This window comes from Diaphorina citri, unplaced genomic scaffold (genome assembly GCF_000475195.1).
Source record: "Diaphorina citri unplaced genomic scaffold, Diaci psyllid genome assembly version 1.1 scaffold5, whole genome shotgun sequence".
NCBI lineage: Eukaryota > Metazoa > Arthropoda > Insecta > Hemiptera > Psyllidae > Diaphorina > Diaphorina citri.
This window is the reverse complement of record NW_007377444.1, coordinates 292,984-311,102: the sequence shown is the minus strand read 5'-3', so window position 1 is coordinate 311,102 and position 18,119 is coordinate 292,984. Positions and strand designations below refer to the sequence as shown.

The window sequence follows — 18,119 nt, the reverse complement described above, 5'->3', positions numbered from 1 at the left end:
TTGATATTATGGCTTTACGCTTTACATTTTCATCAGATAAAACGGCCCTACCAATATCATGATTCCACAGGGACAATTTTTTTATCCATCTGACCTAATTAAATTCGTCCCTTTTCCGCATTCCTCATAACTCATAATATTATCAAAATGAATAGGCTATAATCAAATTATATTTTAATCTTATTACCTGACAAACTTTCCGCCCTAATGAACAGTTATCTCATTTTGAAATGGGTCTGCTTCTTCGGGCGAACCTTGGCTGTATAGTACCTACACTATACAGTGTACTAGCTCTTTCTGATATTTTCCCGCAACCTACCTACCTCCCTACAACTTACCTACCTCCCTACAACTTACCTACCTCCCTACAACTTACCTATCCAAGCATCTCCGTACTTACCCATCTAACTACTTTCCTAATACTTTAGACTTTAGAGAAAGCTAAAGACGTCATAGAAGAAAGTTCTCTGAAAGTTTTTTTTTGAAAGCAATATCTACTCGTGTACTCGTATGCTACAAATTTGTAAGAATAAGGAACATCCTCAACGTATTTACAAATCAACGAAAGGAAAGAAAAAGCCAAGGAGAAAGGAATGGAGAAGTCAAAGGAAATAGATTGAACACTCGAGAAAACATGAGGAACATTATATCGTCATCTGTCACGTTAAGCTCCCTCCTTCTCCTTTCGTCTATTTCCCTTTGTTCTCTCTTTTTCTCCTTTATTTATTTCTCTTTCTTTCTTTTCTTTATATCTATTCTTTTCATTCTTTCTATTTCTCATATTTAGCCCGTCCTTCCTTTATTATTACGATAGTAATAAAAAGGTATAGGGACGGGCTATTGTATTCGCTTCGGTGATCTACCTATCTACATATATCTGATCTTTTTTCCCTCTTGGATTAAATTTTTCACCCCTTATTATTCCATTCTTCCTCTCTTTGCTCACTAAAGAGATAAGACAAGCCCTTGGAACGGCTGGCTTTCTGCATTTCTCTCCTCCTTCTCTGTTCGATATCGGGACGATAAAACCTCCGTTGTTAGAGTTCCCTCCATCAAAACTTTTTAAACTCTCTTTCTCTCAATATCTCCATCAAATTCGAGTTACCCGATCCTAGGCATCCAAGGGTTTCAGAGAGAGGGAGTGAATGTTCCAAATTTTATGCAGATATTTTTAGTAGGGAACATTTAGGTGTCCCTAAATTTCCCCAAATCCGGCCCTGCTCATTCTTACAAGGCACCCGCAGAGATCTGAGCTCAAAATGTCTTCAGCAGAGAAGTATACACCCTGGAGAGTTTAAGGACTCTCATATTTGTCTCCTCATCCGTCCTCCTCTCTCTCTCTCTCTCTCTCTCTCGCTCTCTCTCTCTCTTTCTTCCTTTCTTTCTTTGTTTCTTTATCTTTCATCCTTCTTCTATTCTTCTTTTTTCTTCTTTTCCTTCTCTTCTTTTTTCATTTATACTGTTAGGAGGAGACTGAAAAGTCCCTTTACCCCTGCAGTCTAAATAAGGTCCTCCTGCTCCTCCTCTTCTTCTTTTTTTCTTATTTCTTCTCCTACTTCTATTGTTTTCGTACTATTCCTCTTTCTCATCTTCTCTCCTTCCCTTACTCTCTCTCTCTCTTTACTCGTAATCCTTTCTTTTTACTCCTCTTCTCTTTTCTACTACTGGTTCTTCCTTCTTTCACTTCTTCTTCTTTTCCTCTTCTTCCTATATTTCCTTCTCTTAATCTTTCTCATCCATAACTTCCTCCTCTCATCTTCTCTCCTTCCCTTACTCTCTCTCTCTCTTTACTCGTAATCCTTTCTTTTTACTCCTCTTCTCTTTTCTACTACTGGTTCCTCCTTCTTTCACTTCTTCTTCTTTTCCTCTTCTTCCTACATTTCCTTCTCTTAATCTTTCTCATCCATAACTTCCTCTTCCCTCCCCACCTCCTCTTGTTTCTCCACCTCCTTATACTTCTTGCTCTCCTTCTGCTCTTTTCTTCTCCCCTCCTTCCTCTTCTCCTTTTTCTCTTCCTCGGACTATTTTTCCTCCCCCTCCCCGTTTTCCTCCTTTCTATTCCCTCCCCACCTCTTCTTGTTTCTCCACCTCCTTATACTTCTTGCTCTCCTTCTGCTCTTTACTTCCCCCCTCCTTCCTCTTCTCCCGTCCCTTTTACTCTTCTCTTTTTCCCCTTCCTCCAGTTTTCCTCCTTCCTATCTTCTCCCTTCTTCTCCGCTCCTCTGTCTTCCTATATTTTTAATGTCTATCTTTATTATCATGTCATTGAGTTTTCCCATTGGGACACCGCGGTGCTCAATGACAACTCCAGGACATTATCCTGAAGGATGAAGAAAGTTACATGCTTCAATATTATCGGAATGGAAAGCTATGATTAATGCTTTCTAAAGGCACGTGCTGTAGTGATGACCCTAATTCGAATTGACCCTCGCACTCCCAAGGGGTTTTTAATAGGTATACATTTCGCCTCCAATGCACGCTGGAGATCCCGGGTTCGATTGCCGGGGAGTCGATGTTTTTTCGGCTCTGTGCTTGGAGCTCCTGCACTCAGCCTCGTGAGGATAATCGAGTAGCCATCAGTGGCGACATTACAGTAGGTACCAGTGTAAAAAGATTGATGATAGGAATAGATGAAAATTAATAGTAAAGGAAGCACTTCATAGTAGGTAATGCTGTGATACCAACAAAGAAAAGTAATGATTTGATTTTTGTAGGCAAAAGGACTTTTCAGTCCTATGCTGTCAGTATGAACAAGGCAACAAGGTAACTACATAGGTAATAAATAATTTAATCAAGCATTCATACCCATTTAAAAGCGGAAAACTAAAATAAAGAAAAAAGAATAATAAAAAAAAAGAAGAAGTAAAAAGTGCAAACGAAAGAAAAAATAAGAAAAGAGAACTTACACCTACCCAGGGGTATTAGCCCACTGTTCAGCATGGAAAGCTTGATGGTGTTCGGAATGGATACCAGGGACACGGAAGAAGTGGCCTTCTTCTTCTTGGGCTTCTCCTCCACATAGCGGGAAGAGGAACGGGACCTGTGCTTGCGAGAGTGCTGGCTGGAGGTGCCACCTGAGGACAAGTGGAAGAGATAAATTAATGAAACAGAGATTAACAAATAAGTAGTCAAGTTCCAAAAGTGGACATCTTCCGGATGGACTTTTTTTAGGGACAGCAAGAAAAACTCATATCTTTTGAAACGAGCAGCCGATTTTAATGGTTTTGGTCTTGAAAAAAAAGCTAAAATTCAAGGGAATCTGTTGGTATACGTAGGCACATACGATATGTATATTGCATTTCTGGTAAACTTGGCAAACGAAAGAAAAAATAAGAAAAGAGAACTTACACCTACCCAGGGGTATTAGCCCACTGTTCAGCATGGAAAGCTTGATAGTGTTCGGAATGGATACCAGGGACACGGAAGAAGTGGCCTTCTTCTTTTTGGGCTTCTCCTCCACATAGCGGGAAGAGGAACGGGACCTGTGCTTGCGAGAGTGCTGGCTGGAGGTGCCACCTGAGGACAAGTGGAAGAGATAAATGAATGAAACAGAGATTAACAAATGAGTGGTCCAGTTCTAAAAGTGGACATCTTCCGGATGGACTTTTTTAAGGGAAAACAAGAATAACCCATATCTTTTGAAACTAGCAGCCGATTTTAATGGTTTTGGTCTTGAAAAAAAAAGCTAAAATTCAAGGGAATCTGTTGGTATACGTAGGCACATACGATATGTATGTATATTGCATTTCTGGCAAACTTGATATTAATTAGTTATATTGAGGTCAATGTTCTGAGATGTCCAGGTTTGGCACAACGAAAACTCGGTTTGTCCCTTTTGGAACTGGGCTACTCAAATAGAGTTGAAGGGTATGATAAAAAGTGGAAGAAATTAACAAATGCGAAAGAGAAGAGTGAAGAGTCTGATTTTTTACTCCCCGGTTGGGAATTAAACCCTCCAAGGCTCCTAGCCAACTAGACAGGAGTTTTACCTTCTAAGTCTGAACGAGTTCTGAAGGAGTAGATAAAATGAAAGGAAGAACTATGGAGAGAGATGTTAGAGAAAAAAATGTAGGAAAATTGAATAAAAAAAAAGTAGTACGAGTACCTACCTCCCTACGAAGAAAAATTACATTTCCCACATTTTTCATTGTTTTCCCCCCACGACCTATTTTGTGATTAATATTACTTTCCCCCTCTTTCTTTCTCTCCCTTGTTTCTTCTTTTTGTACTCTTTTCTTGTTTATCTCTCCCTCATCCCTCCCTTCTTCGCACTCTGTAATATCCTTCCGTATTTCTTTTTTCTCATCTTTTTTTCTTGTCGTTTAGCTTTCTCCTGTTCTCTTCCTCGCTACCTCTCTCTCTCTCTCTCTCTCTTCCATTGTGTCTTCACTGTTTTTACACAGCCATAAATTTGCTTATTAAATTTACATATTATAACTTGTGCTAATAGTTATTACAAGATACATATTAGGTAATATGTAAACTGTATAATTATAGTTTTTAAATAAATGTCTTCTGTCCAATTATTTCTTTATGGGATTTTGGTAGGGACCTATACCTATTCTATTTTACTAGGTAGGTACCTATGTATACAGGTACATATTAGGTACAATGTAATGTTATGTAGGTATTTCATTTTCTCTTTCTATTATCCTAGATCCTGGAAGACAGAACTACTGCTCACTGAAAGAATAGGTATTAGGTAGGTATTAGGTAGTGTGGGTAATACCTTATATTGAGTTTTTTTTTATATCTAATATCTTCCGTCTTATCACCGAAACTGAGGAAAAGGTATAGTTTTTAAATAAATGTCTTCTGTCCAATTATTTCTTTATGGGATTTTGGTAGGGACCTATACCTATTCTATTTTACTAGGTAGGGTACCTACCTATGTATACAGGTACATATTAGGTACAATGTAATGTTATGTAGGTATTTCATTTTCTCTTTTTATTATCCTAGATCCTGGAAGACAGAACTACTGCTCACTGAAAGAATAGGTAGGTATTAGGTAGTGTGGGTAATACCTTATATTGAGTTTTTTTTTATAGGTATCTAATATCTTCCGTCTTATCACCGAAACTGAGGAAAAGCTATTTTTCTTCATCTTGTTTTACGAGGAAAAAATAAGAGAGAAAGGGAGAGAGAGAGAGAGAGAGAGAGAGAGAGAGAGAGAGAGAGAGAGAGAGAAAGAAAGAAAGAAAGAAAGAAAGAAAGAAAGAAAGGACAGTCCCAGTGTATTACATTGGGACTTACAGTATAATTTCTAAACCTCAACATGCGACCTTTCTCTTTCTCTCTCTATACCTCTTTCACTTTCTCTCTCTCTCCCTTCCTATTCCTATCTCTCTCTCCCTCCCCTAGTCCCTATCCCTCTCTCTCTCTCTCCCCCCTAGCGCCTATCCCTCTCTCTCTTTATCCTTCTCCAGTCTCCACATCCTTATTCCCTGGGACTCATCGCTTCTTTTGACCTTCCCAACCCACTCAGAAAAGCAACAAAAAGGCAAAAAGAAAAGGGACAAAATAGAAAGGTGCCCCTCCCCCATCCCACACTACCCATGTTAACATTCATGTCCGACATACAGCAGGTTTTGTACAAAGCTCCTCCATGTAATTTGTTTGTAAAGCTGTCATCCAGACTTCACCCTTTCTCAAATCTGAATATCCTATTTTGAATACAACCTTTTTTACAAAACACAAACAGTGTCTTGCTTTAGGTGCTCAGACATAATTATCTAGGTTAAGTACCTTAACCTGTCAGATAGTGGTTGGGTGAAAGAGCTCCTCCAGGAAAATCCGCCCCGGGTGCGAATCGAATCCGCAACCAAGAGCTCACAAGGTAGCTTTACCCTCCAAGCTTATTGGCTGGCTAGCTAAAAAAGGTCTTATCTCCTGAAAGCTAAGAAAGACAGAATAGGAAAAAGCCGTTTCGAACCTTTATCTGTTTAGGATGAAATTCGCCTGGAGCGGGAATCCAACCCACAACCTAGCGTTTACAAGGTGCTAAGGCTCTGAGCTCCTGAGTGCCTGCCTGTGTTTGATTTTTGACAGAAAGCTCTAGTTTCGGGAGTACCTACTGACCGTCAAAAAAGCTAGGTGAGATTTTCATCTTTTCCCCCAGAGAATGCCCTGACCACGTACCCACTCATTCTGTGTAAACCTGTACACTAGTACCTATAACGAGCGAGGAAGAGAGAGAGAGAGGCAGAGAAAAATAGAGCGAGAAAGTGAGAGAGAAAGAGAGAGAGAGGTAGAAAAAAAGAGAGGGAGAGAGAGGCGGAGAAAAATAGAGCGAGAAAGTGATGGAGAGAGGTATAAAAAAAGAGAGCGAGAGAGGGAAAGAAAAAGGGAGAGGGAGGGAGAGAGAGGAGAAATAAACGAAATGGCAGATAGGTCGAGTATACTCTTGCCGATGTTTGTTGGGTGTGCCTGTGGCAACGGGAATGTAAATAGAAATACCAAGCAAACACCTGTTTTTCTTTATATTTCGTGAGGGAAAGCAATTCCCTTTTTTTCCGTAGCTTCTTCCATGGGGGATGCTCCAAATTATAAGTAACTACTTTAAGTAGAGAGAGAGAGAGAGAGAGGGAGAGAGAGAGAGAGAAATCACACCGTTTGTCAACTTTTTCTGAACGTAGAATGACTGGGGATCTCATCTAAAAACTGACCATCAAGAATTTCAACCGATTAGGTACATTACTTCAAGTAAGTATTTTGAGCTGCTAGACAGGAGAACAATATGTATGTATACCTACTACAAATGACAAATCTCATCCACTTTAGTCCCCAATAACGACCATACCTATTAGACGTTCCCAAGAGCACATTGTACCAAGCATCCTGTTAATCCACATTTTCAACACGGGTAAGGGAAAAATCAAGAGACGGTTTTTTTTTGCCAGTGTGGGTGGGTAGGTATCTTATCTTAAAGTTTCGACGATACTCAATAGCAAAACTTCATTTCATTGAGGGATTTTCGGAAGCGGATATGAGAGATTAGGGAATTTCTCCCTGTTTGGATAAGGTTGAGAAAGAAATGTACGAAGGGCGTTTTCTCCTATTTTCTGATGGGGTGAAGAAATTTGACCTTATTTTTCCATTTTGTTTATTTTCACTGTGAAAACAAAAACAAATTGTACTGAGGTATCTTACGTGACGTAAGCACCATGGTGATTCACATGGGTAGGAATAGATCTGGTACATGGGGGAATTAAATTTAGATATTTAATAGAACATAATTAGAGAAGTACCTACTTATAGTTAGGTATAACTCGTATTAGGCTATTAGATAGGTATCTACATATTAGAGAAGTAGGTAATAGATAGGTAGGTAAATTAGGGCGAAAATTTGTGCGACTGGCTATCACACTAGGAGAGAGAGAGAGAGAAAAAGAGAGAGAGAGAGAGAGAGAGGGGGGAGAGAGAGAAAGAGAGAAACAAACGATAGTTACCTACCTATCTACCTACATGATTAATACCCATAAGTAGGTACCTACTTTTATAGTGATAATGAAATAAATAAATGCAGTTTCTTTGTGTTATTATGTCACAACTTTGGTGCTCACTGCAGCATTGTAGGATTTTTCCCAATAGGTATCTCAATAATCCTAACATCCAATGTTTGCCTACCATGCTGGCACCGGTCGCTTTGCGCATTTTATATGTCATAGCTACTCATTTTCCTCACGAGGCTGAGTGGGCCCTGCAACATCCAGTCACGGAATAAATCATTTGCATGATACAAATTTCTTGACCCCGCCGGAAATCGAACCCGTGTCTCCCGCGTGCAAGGCGAGCGCAGTGACCACTACGCCATGGGAGCTGACGGTGATAATAAAATAACATCGAAAAAAAGAAGGAAGGAAATAGGTACATGACTAAGATTGATAGAAAGCTAAGAAAAAAGGGCGAGGGCTCGTTTCAAAGAGGGAAATACGTCACATCTCCCCTACCTACCTTCCCGTGCATCCTCTACCTTCCCCATTTTCCCTAGGTTCCCCTACAAGACACTCCGGGCTCCCACAATTTCCCAGATTGACAAATTTATACCTTAAGGTTCTCCCTTCCCCATTTTTTCCCTCTCGACATAAAGAAATTGAAAGAAGATAGGTTGGGCCGATAAATAAGATCCAAATAAAGGTACAGAGGTAGGTGTGGTATAGGGTTATAAAGATAGCTTGTCTCTCTACTTTTCTTTTTTCCTAACTTTCAAGATTGATAGAAAGGTAAGAAAAAAAGGGCGAGGGCTTGTTTCAAAGAGGGAAATACGTCACATCTCCCCTACCCCCTACCTACCTTCCTGTACATCCTCTACCTTCCCCATTTTCCCTACGTTCCCCTACAACCTACAAGACACTCCGGGCTCCCACAATTTCTCAGCTTGACAAATTTATACCTTAAGGTTCTCCTTTCCCCTTTTTTTCCCTCTTGACATAAAGAAATTGAAAGAAGATAGATTGGGCCGATAAATAAGATCCAAATAAAGGTACAGAGGTAGGTGTGGTATAATAGGGTTATAAAGATAGCTTGTCTCTCTACTTTTCTTTTTTCCTAACTTTGCCCTACTCTTTCTTCCTATATTTTTGCCCTCTTAAATCTACTTTCTATCCCCAATTTCTTTTTTATTTAAGAGTAGGTATTTTTCTTTCCCTTTTATCCCATCCTAGTGTAGGACTGTCTCTCATCTTTTCTCTTTCCTCCATTTCAACCTCCCTCGTCTTTTAATCTCTTCCTTCGTTCTTCCCTCTCCTTGCTACTCTCTTCCTCTTCCCCTCTCTTCCGCCCCATCTGTCCTTCTCTGTGTCCCATGTTTTTCACTTTTCCCTTCCTCCTCTCTCTTTTGTCTCTAGTGTGTCATAATTTAATCTTTTGTGTTAAGAAAAGTACAAGATGTTAAGCCAGATTCCCTTCCTCCTCTCTCTTTTGTCTCTAGTGTGTCATAATTTAATCTTTTGTGTTAAGAAAAGTACAAGATGTTAAGCCAGAAAAAACTTCTGTTTGTACTCCTCTCGAGTTTATTTAAAACTCACCTTCCTACGTTTTCCCTCTCTCCGACTTTTTCATCCCTCCTTTCTCCTTCCCATCTTTTCCTTCCCATTCTTTTCATCCCTCCTTCCACCTTCCCATCCGTTCCTTCTTCCTATTGTTTCTATCCTTACGTATTTCAGCGTTCATAAATTTATTTAATTCCCGACTTTTTATTCTTCTTCTTATTCTTCTCTTGTCAGAGTTTTTTGCACTTTGCATCATGTTTTTTTTATCTTCTTCCTGTTTGAATGAGGGTGTGACTCCAGAAGACAACCGAGAAAGAGAGAAAAAACTTCTGTTTGTACTCCTCTCGAGTTTATTTAAAACTCACCTTCCTACGTTTTCCCTCTCTCCGACTTTTTCATCCCTCCTTTTTCCTTTCCATCTTTTCCTTCCCATTCTTTTCATCCCTCTTTCCGCCTTCCCATCGCCGTTCCTTGTTCCTATTGTTTCTATCCTTACGTATTTCAGCGTTCATAAATTTATTTAATTCCCGACTTCTTCTTCTTCTTCTCTTGTCAGAGTTTTTTGCACTTTGCATGTTTTTTTTATCTTCTTCCTGTTTGAATGAGGGTGTGACTCCAGAAGACAACCGAGAAAGTGTGAGAGAGAGAGAGAGTGAGAGAGAGAAGAGGGGAAGAGAGGGAGAGAGGAAGGGAGAAAAATAAAAGAAAAGAGAGCAAGAAAACGAGGAAGGACGGATAGGAAAACTAAGAAAGTCAAAAAATTGGTATAGGGATCCATAAACATTGGACAGCTGAGTCGTATTTTCCTTTCCCAATTTTCAGATGGTAAGGGTGGGAAATGGTACAATGCCAGGCAATAAACCATTTCCCCGTTTTCCACCACTACCACCATGAAAATCGCGAAAAGAAAAAACCTGTCTGGTAATGCCCAAAAATTTGAATGGATCAAAAGGTACCTATTTCAAGAAGTTTAATTATACATTCTTTCCTTAACAACTACAGTAATCCAAGTTACACTCTGCCATTATGTAACACATACCCTACATCTTGTGATATGATTATACTTGAGTGTGAATGCATGGAAAATGAGTCAAGCCCTACTATCCTAATAACCAAACAAGATCATGCAATGTCACGTCTACACAGCGTTATGACACCAGCTACTCTTGTTTGGTTGCATTGACATTTGTTATCTCAGCTGAGGTTTAGAACCCATATGAAATCCTGTCTGTTCCTTTCTTATTCTTAGGATAGTAACTGCTATACTATTTTGATAGGATTTGGTCTTGGTTGCATTGACATTTGTTATCTCAGCTGAGGTTTAGAACCCATATGAAATCCTGTCTGTTCCTTCCTTATTCTTAGGATAGTAACCGCTATACTATTTTGATAGGACTTGGTCGCATGGCATTTGTCATAGGTCTCCTGTTCTACTTGCAATGATCTGCCCGCTGCTAGGTCAGGTGGTACATATTTAGAATATAAAGCGAATATCCTATCTAAACAAGTTTGTCGTACGACTAGAGGGATTCGCGTTCCTGATTTACTATCTACTTGTATCATAGGTTTACTAGTAGTGGTACCAGTAGAAGGAACGTGTGCCACACGATTGACAACCGAGAAAGAGAGAGAGAGAGAGAGAGAGAGAGAGAGAGAGAAGGGGAAGAGAGGGAGAGAGGAAGGGAGAAAAATAAAAGAAAAGAGAGCAAGAAAACGAGGAAGGACGGATAGCAAAACTAAGAAAGTCAAAAAATTGGTATAGGGATCCATAAACATTGGACAGCTGAGTCGTATTTTCCCTTCCCAATTTTCAGATGGTAATGGTGGGAAATGGTACAATGCCAGGCAATAAGCCGTTTCCCCGTTTTCCACCACTAACCACTACCACCATGAAAATCGCGAAAAGAAAAAACCTGTCTGGTAATGCCCAAAAATTTGAATGTGGATTAAAAGGTACCTATTTCAAGAAGTGTCTCTGTTTTCAGAATGTCACCGCATTGTCACCCCACTCGCATTCACAATGTCCCATTTTGGATACCCCTGTCTGGAGAGACGAACGGATAAAAAACACTGCCAACAGGTCTTACACCTGAGTGAGCATCCCTATTGTGGGAAATATGGGGAAAGTCCCAAACGTGGGTAGATAATATTAAAATTATAGGTACCCACACTACCGACCCACCTACGTACCTATTGGGAGAAAAGGGAGAGAGATATTATGTGTTTATACTGTTTATATACTCGTATACCTAGGAGAGAGGGAGAGATATTTTTATATAATTATATATTAAAAATTAAGTCTGTACACATATTGAGGTGATGATAGAATGAGCACCAGTGATGCGGGTCGAAAAAATGGATTGTTATTACCTATTATTATTTTATTCTGATTCTTTTTCTTTTATGAATAGAAATGTAAACACAATAACACGAGGGTAGTCAAGCCTGAAGGTAACCTGGTTATCAGGGTACCTACATTGCCCTTTGAATCATACTTGGCTTCCAATTGGAGCGAGACAGTAAAGTGGGTGTATGTAAGGGGTAAGAAGGTAGTCTGGCTGGGGGACTTTAAACAGGCAAGATACCAGTCTGGAATTTCCCTTGCTAACTAAATAGTCTAGTTTATTTTATCTCCTTTGTGTATGGAGTAGGTACCTACCTAAGTATGAGTAATGAGTATGCTAGAATTGCTAGATTTCTCGCCAATGCTTTAAATAGAATGACATGTGTGGGTGTGCTTGGCGAATTTATTTCGATTTTATGTCATAAATTACCTCTTTTATAAACTCATTTTCTATTCTTTGGAAACTTCAACATTTCCACAGTTACCTACTTGACCACATAAAAAAAGTAAAAATCGTAAATAATAATATTTAATAATAGGTACAATAATAATGATAATAGGACATAAAAGGTAAGTTTGTGTACCTATACGTGCACATTACGAGTCGTTAAAAAATGGATACCTAAATACAAAAATTATTTTGGACTAGAAATATGTTAATCTTCGATTATATATAGTTAAATCAGCAAATAGATAGATAATATAAATTTTAATCATCTTTATAGGTGAAAACCTAGGCACCTACATAAAACTGGCTAAATTCATTTTTACCTTCCCTGTTCTAAGGTTTTTGAAGCAGAAAGAAAGGTGCACTAAACCACCAGAAGTGGATTAGTCCACCTTTGTTGCCAAGTTAAATAGAACTAGACATATCGAAATTATAGCTCATCCAAGACGAGTCCAGTTATAGATAGATAATATAAATTTTAATCATCTTTATAGGTGAAAACCTAGGCACCTACATAAAACTGGCTAAATTCATTTTTACCTTCCCTATTCTAAGGTTTTTGAAGCAGAACTGCAGAAAGAAACGTGCACTAAACCACCAGAAGTGGATTAGTCCACCTATTGTTGCCAAGTTAAATAGAACTTAGACATATCGAAGTTATAGCTCATCCAAGACGAGTCCAGTTTTAAAATTAACTAAACCATACCTGGTGCTTTGGAGCGTCCTGACATACACTTCACTCAATCGAACACACGAACCACACGAAAATTGAAGCGCGAATATCCTATCTAAACAAGTTTGTCGTACGACTAGAGGGATTCGCGTTCCTGATTTACTATCTACTTGTATCATAGGTTTACTAGCAGTGGTACCAGTAGAAGGAACGTGCGCCACACGATTAGATTTCTTGTTAGTTTGCGCGATAGTTTTCTTGAGTTCAGTCCGCTTTAGAATGTCATTCATGAGCAAACTGTTCTTGTTAATATTCTGTGGGGCAGTGTTGTTTGTAAGGGTTTTCTTAGCTGTAAGCATTGAGGGTACATTAGGCACGTAGGATATCTTGATGGGGTAAGAAGGTAGTCTGGCTGGGGGACTTTAAACAGGCAAGATACCAGTCTGGAATTTCCCTTGCTAACTAAATAGTCTAGTTTATTTTATCTCCTTTGTGTATGGAGTAGGTACCTACCTAAGTATGAGTAATGAGTATGCTAGAATTGCTAGATTTCTCGCCAATGCTTTAAATAGAATGACATGTGTGGGTGTGCTTGGCGAATTTATTTCGATTTTATGTCATAAATTACCTCTTTTATAAACTCATTTTCTATTCTTTGGAAACTTCAACATTTCCACAGTTACCTACTTGACCACATAAAAAAAGTAAAAATCGTAAATAATAATATTTAATAATAGGTACAATAATAATGATAATAGGACATAAAAGGTAAGTTTGTGTACCTATACGTGCACATTACGAGTCGTTAAAAAATGGATACCTAAATACAAAAATTATTTTGGACTAGAAATATGTTAATCTTCGATTATATATAGTTAAATCAGCAAATAGATAGATAATATAAATTTTAATCATCTTTATAGGTGAAAACCTAGGCACCTACATAAAACTGGCTAAATTCATTTTTACCTTCCCTGTTCTAAGGTTTTTGAAGCAGAAAGAAAGGTGCACTAAACCACCAGAAGTGGATTAGTCCACCTTTGTTGCCAAGTTAAATAGAACTAGACATATCGAAATTATAGCTCATCCAAGACGAGTCCAGTTATAAAATTAACTAAACCATACCTGGTGCTTTGGAGCGTCCTGACATACACTTCACTCAATCGAACACACGAACCACACGAAAATTGAAGCAAATGTCTTCAAGATCAAATTAATAAAATTATTTCAAAATAAACAATTGGAACAAAACACGAATTTTTGTGTGGTAACTTTTCGAAAATTTTTTAACGAGTTTTTCTCTAAATAAAACTCGTTCGCTTACTGACGAGAAAACTGAAACAGTGATCTGTTATCTCTCCTCTCGTACCCGCCAATCAAATTGGAACCACGCGTGCGTTAACTTTCAGCTAAAAAGTAGAAAGTTTTTTTCTTGAAATTAAATAGACGTATGGGGTACCTATGGGCGAGGGTATGGGGGTTCAATCCCGCTGGCGTTGAATTTTTTTAGGTGTCCATCGTATGATAGGTAGGTACCTACCTACCCAGACCTGCAACAAAAACTAATGGACGACCTCCATCGTTTACCTACTGGAATCGTCTAATTAGGGCAAGGGGTAAATATTTATTTACCTTTTTTTGGGGTTCAATTTTAGGTACCTGGGAGGTACCTGCATGCTTGATAGTAAAGTAATATACGTACACTTACTTGAAGTAGCTAGTACCCAGGTAGGTACTTGATTTCAAAATAAAATAGGTAAATTCAATTTAGGTTAAGTTATAGGTAAAGATTTCAGTTCCTTCAGCCTTCTGTTTGAGCTGCTAGACAGGAGAACAATATGTATGTATACCTACTACAAATGACAAATCTCATCCACTTTAGTCCCCAATAACGACCATATTAGACGTTCCCAAGAGCAAATTGTAGCAAGTATCCTGTTAATCCACATTTTTAACACGGGTAAGGGAAAAGTCAAGAGACGGATTTTTTTGCCAGTGTGGGTGGGTAGGTATCTTATCTTAAAGTTTCGACGATACTCAATAGAAATTGAAGCAAATGTCTTCAAGATCAAATTAATAAAATTATTTCAAAATAAACAATTGGAACAAAACACGAATTTTTGTGTGGTAACTTTTCGAAAATTTTTTAACGAGTTTTTCTCTAAATAAAACTCGTTCGCTTACTGACGAGAAAACTGAAACAGTGATCTGTTATCTCTCCTCTCGTACCCGCCAATCAAATTGGAACCACGCGTGCGTTAACTTTCAGCTAAAAAGTAGAAAGTTTTTTTCTTGAAATTAAATAGACGTATGGGGTACCTATGGGCGAGGGTATGGGGGTTCAATCCCGCTGGCGTTGAATTTTTTTCTTATTTCTTCTCCTACTTCTATTGTTTTCGTACTATTCCTCTTTCTCATCTTCTCTCCTTCCCTTACTCTCTCTCTCTCTCTTTACTCGTAATCCTTTCTTTTTACTCCTCTTCTCTTTTCTACTACTGGTTCTTCCTTCTTTCAGTTCTTCTTCTTTTCCTCTTCTTCCTACATTTCCTTCTCTTAATATTTCTCATCCATAAGCCATAACTTCCTCTTCCCTCCCCACCTCTTCTTGTTTCTCCACCTCCTTATACTTCTTGCTCTCCTTCTGCTCTTTACTTCCCCCCTCCTTCCTCTTCTCCTTTTTCTCTTCCTCCGACTCTTTTTCCTCCCCCTCCCCGTTTTCCTCCTTTCTATCTTCTCCCTTCTTCTTAAGTAAGTATTGAATATAGGATAAGGAAAGTAAAGAGTGTGAACCCTGTTCAGGTTCTGGGTGTTTGGATAAGGTTGAGAAAGAAATGTACGAAGGGCGTTTTCTCCTATTTTCTGATGGGGTGAAGAAATTTGACCTTATTTTTCCATTTTGTTTATTTTCACTGTGAAAACAAAAACAAATTGTACTGAGGTATCTTACGTGACGTAAGCACCATGGTGATTCACATGGGTAGGAATAGATCTGGTACATGGGGGAATTAAATTTAGATATTTAATAGAACATAATTAGAGAAGTACCTACTTATAGTTAGGTATAACTCGTATTAGGCTATTAGATAGGTATCGTCATCTGTCACGTTAAGCTCCCTCCTTCTCCTTTCGTCTATTTCCCTTTGTTCTCTCTTTTTCTCCTTTATTTATTTCTCTTTCTTTTCTTTTCTTTATCTCTATTCTTTTCATTCTTTCTATTTCTCATTTTTAGCCCGTCCTTCCTTTAAGTCATCTGTCACGTTAAGCTCCCTCCTTCTCCTTTCGTCTATTTCCCTTTGTTCTCTCTTTTTCTCCTTTATTTATTTCTCTTTCTTTCTTTTCTTTATATCTATTCTTTTCATTCTTTCTATTTCTCATATTTAGCCCGTCCTTCCTTTATTATTACGATAGTAATAAAAAGGTATAGGGACGGGCTATTGTATTCGCTTCGGTGATCTACCTATCTACATATATCTGATCTTTTTTCCCTCTTGGATTAAATTTTTCACCCCTTATTATTCCATTCTTCCTCTCTTTGCTCACTAAAGAGATAAGACAAGCCCTTGGAACGGCTGGCTTTCTGCATTTCTCTCCTCCTTCTCTGTTCGATATCGGGACGATAAAACCTCCGTTGTTAGAGTTCCCTCCATCAAAACTTTTTAAACTCTCTTTCTCTCAATATCTCCATCAAATTCGAGTTACCCGATCCTAGGCATCCAAGGGTTTCAGAGAGAGGGAGTGAATGTTCCAAATTTTATGCAGATAAAGCCCTTGGAACGGCTGGCTTTCTGCATTTCTCTCCTCCTTCTCTGTTCGATATCGGGACGATAAAACCTCCGTTGTTAGGGATCCCTCCATCAAAACTCTTTAAACTCTCTCTCTTTCTCTCAATATCTCCATCAAATTCGGGTTACCCCATCCTAGGCTTCCAAGGATTTCAGAGAGAGGAAGTGAATGTTCCAAATTTTAGGCAGATATTTTTAGTAGGGAACATTTAGGTGTCCCTAAATTTCCCCAAATCCGGCCCTGCTCATTCTTACAAGGCACCCGCAGAGATCTGAGCTCAAAATGTCTTCAGCAGAGAAGTATACACCCTGGAGAGTTTAAGGACTCTCATATTTGTCTCCTCATCCGTCCTCCTCTCTCTCTCTCTCTCTCTCTCTCGCTCTCTCTCTCTCTTTCTTCCTTTCTTTCTTTGTTTCTTTATCTTTCATCCTTCTTCTATTCTTCTTTTTTCTTCTTTTCCTTCTCTTCTTTTTTCATTTATACTGTTAGGAGGAGACTGAAAAGTCCCTTTACCCCTGCAGTCTAAATAAGGTCCTCCTGCTCCTCCTCTTCTTCTTTTTTTCTTATTTCTTCTCCTACTTCTATTGTTTTCGTACTATTCCTCTTTCTCATCTTCTCTCCTTCCCTTACTCTCTCTCTCTCTCTTTACTCGTAATCCTTTCTTTTTACTCCTCTTCTCTTTTCTACTACTGGTTCTTCCTTCTTTCAGTTCTTCTTCTTTTCCTCTTCTTCCTACATTTCCTTCTCTTAATATTTCTCATCCATAAGCCATAACTTCCTCTTCCCTCCCCACCTCTTCTTGTTTCTCCACCTCCTTATACTTCTTGCTCTCCTTCTGCTCTTTACTTCCCCCCTCCTTCCTCTTCTCCTTTTTCTCTTCCTCCGACTCTTTTTCCTCCCCCTCCCCGTTTTCCTCCTTTCTATCTTCTCCCTTCTTCTTCGCTCCTCTGTCTTCCTATATTTTTAATGTCTATCTTTATTATCATGTCATTGAGTTTTCCCATTGGGACACCGCGGTGCTCAATGACAACTCCAGGACATTATCCTGAAGGATGAAGAAAGTTACATGCTTCAATATTATCGGAATGGAAAGCTATGATTAATGCTTTCTAAAGGCACGTGCTGTAGTGATGACCCTAATTCGAATTGACCCTCGCACTCCCAAGGGGTTTTTAATATACATTTCGCCTCCAATGCACGCTGGAGATCCCGGGTTCGATTACCGGGGAGTCGATGTTTTTTCGGCTCTGTGCTTGGAGCTCCTGCACTCAGCCTCGTGAGGCGCCTTTTAGTTGTTGCTTTTATGTACTTGAAAACATTGCATGAACTGATTACCTTGTAAGATAATACAACAATAACAAGAGATAGATAGGTACCTACTCATAGATCTTAGGTAATATAAAAATAATTATTGTTCTTGAACTAAGATAAAACAGCTGGCGAAATCTAGACAGCTGAACTTGAAATGATTTTTCTCTTTTCATATCTCCGAAAGTGAAGTTTCGAGGTTTTGATAAGATGCTTCCCTGAACGGTTAAAACGGAGAAAAGACGAAAAATAACCAAATATAAAGTAGGTACCTACGTATGAAACGTTTGTGAATCTCGTATATTGAAGGCCAAGATAATAGGTTTCTAGGTTTGTTTCAATCTATGTTCTTTGTGATAACTTTTGGAAGTGAAGTTTCGAGGTTTTGATAAGATGCTTCCCTGAACGGTTAAAACGGAGAAAAGACGAAAAATAACCAAATATAAAGTAGGTACATATGAAACGTTTGTGAATCTCGTATATTGAAGGCCAAGATAATAGGTTTCTAAGTTTGTTTCAATCTATGTTCTTTGTGATAACTTTTGGAAAAAAAAGGTCCATAAAGTTTGG

At 38.7% G+C, this 18,119-nt stretch overlaps 1 protein-coding gene across 5 annotated transcripts in view; it reads right to left on the bottom strand.

The window, feature by feature from the left end:
* LOC103524239 (receptor-type tyrosine-protein phosphatase alpha) overlaps positions 1-14,774 on the bottom strand; it is a 43,334-nt gene extending 28,560 nt beyond the window's left edge. For 2 of the 5 annotated variants that reach the window (XM_026832924.1, XM_026832940.1), the window contains exons 1-2: positions 13,584-13,940; positions 3,355-3,516 (exon numbers count right to left, since the gene is read on the bottom strand). In XM_026832924.1, coding sequence (XP_026688725.1) covers positions 3,355-3,516; positions 13,584-13,608 — 187 coding nt within the window. In that variant the 5' untranslated portion in view covers positions 13,609-13,940. Of the gene's footprint in view, positions 1-3,354; positions 3,517-12,491; positions 12,570-13,583; positions 13,942-14,516 lie in introns of those variants that run through there. The other 3 variants (XM_026832906.1, XM_026832957.1, XM_026832886.1) reach the window with 3 other exon arrangements.
* Between the last annotated feature and the right edge of the window lie 3,345 nt (positions 14,775-18,119).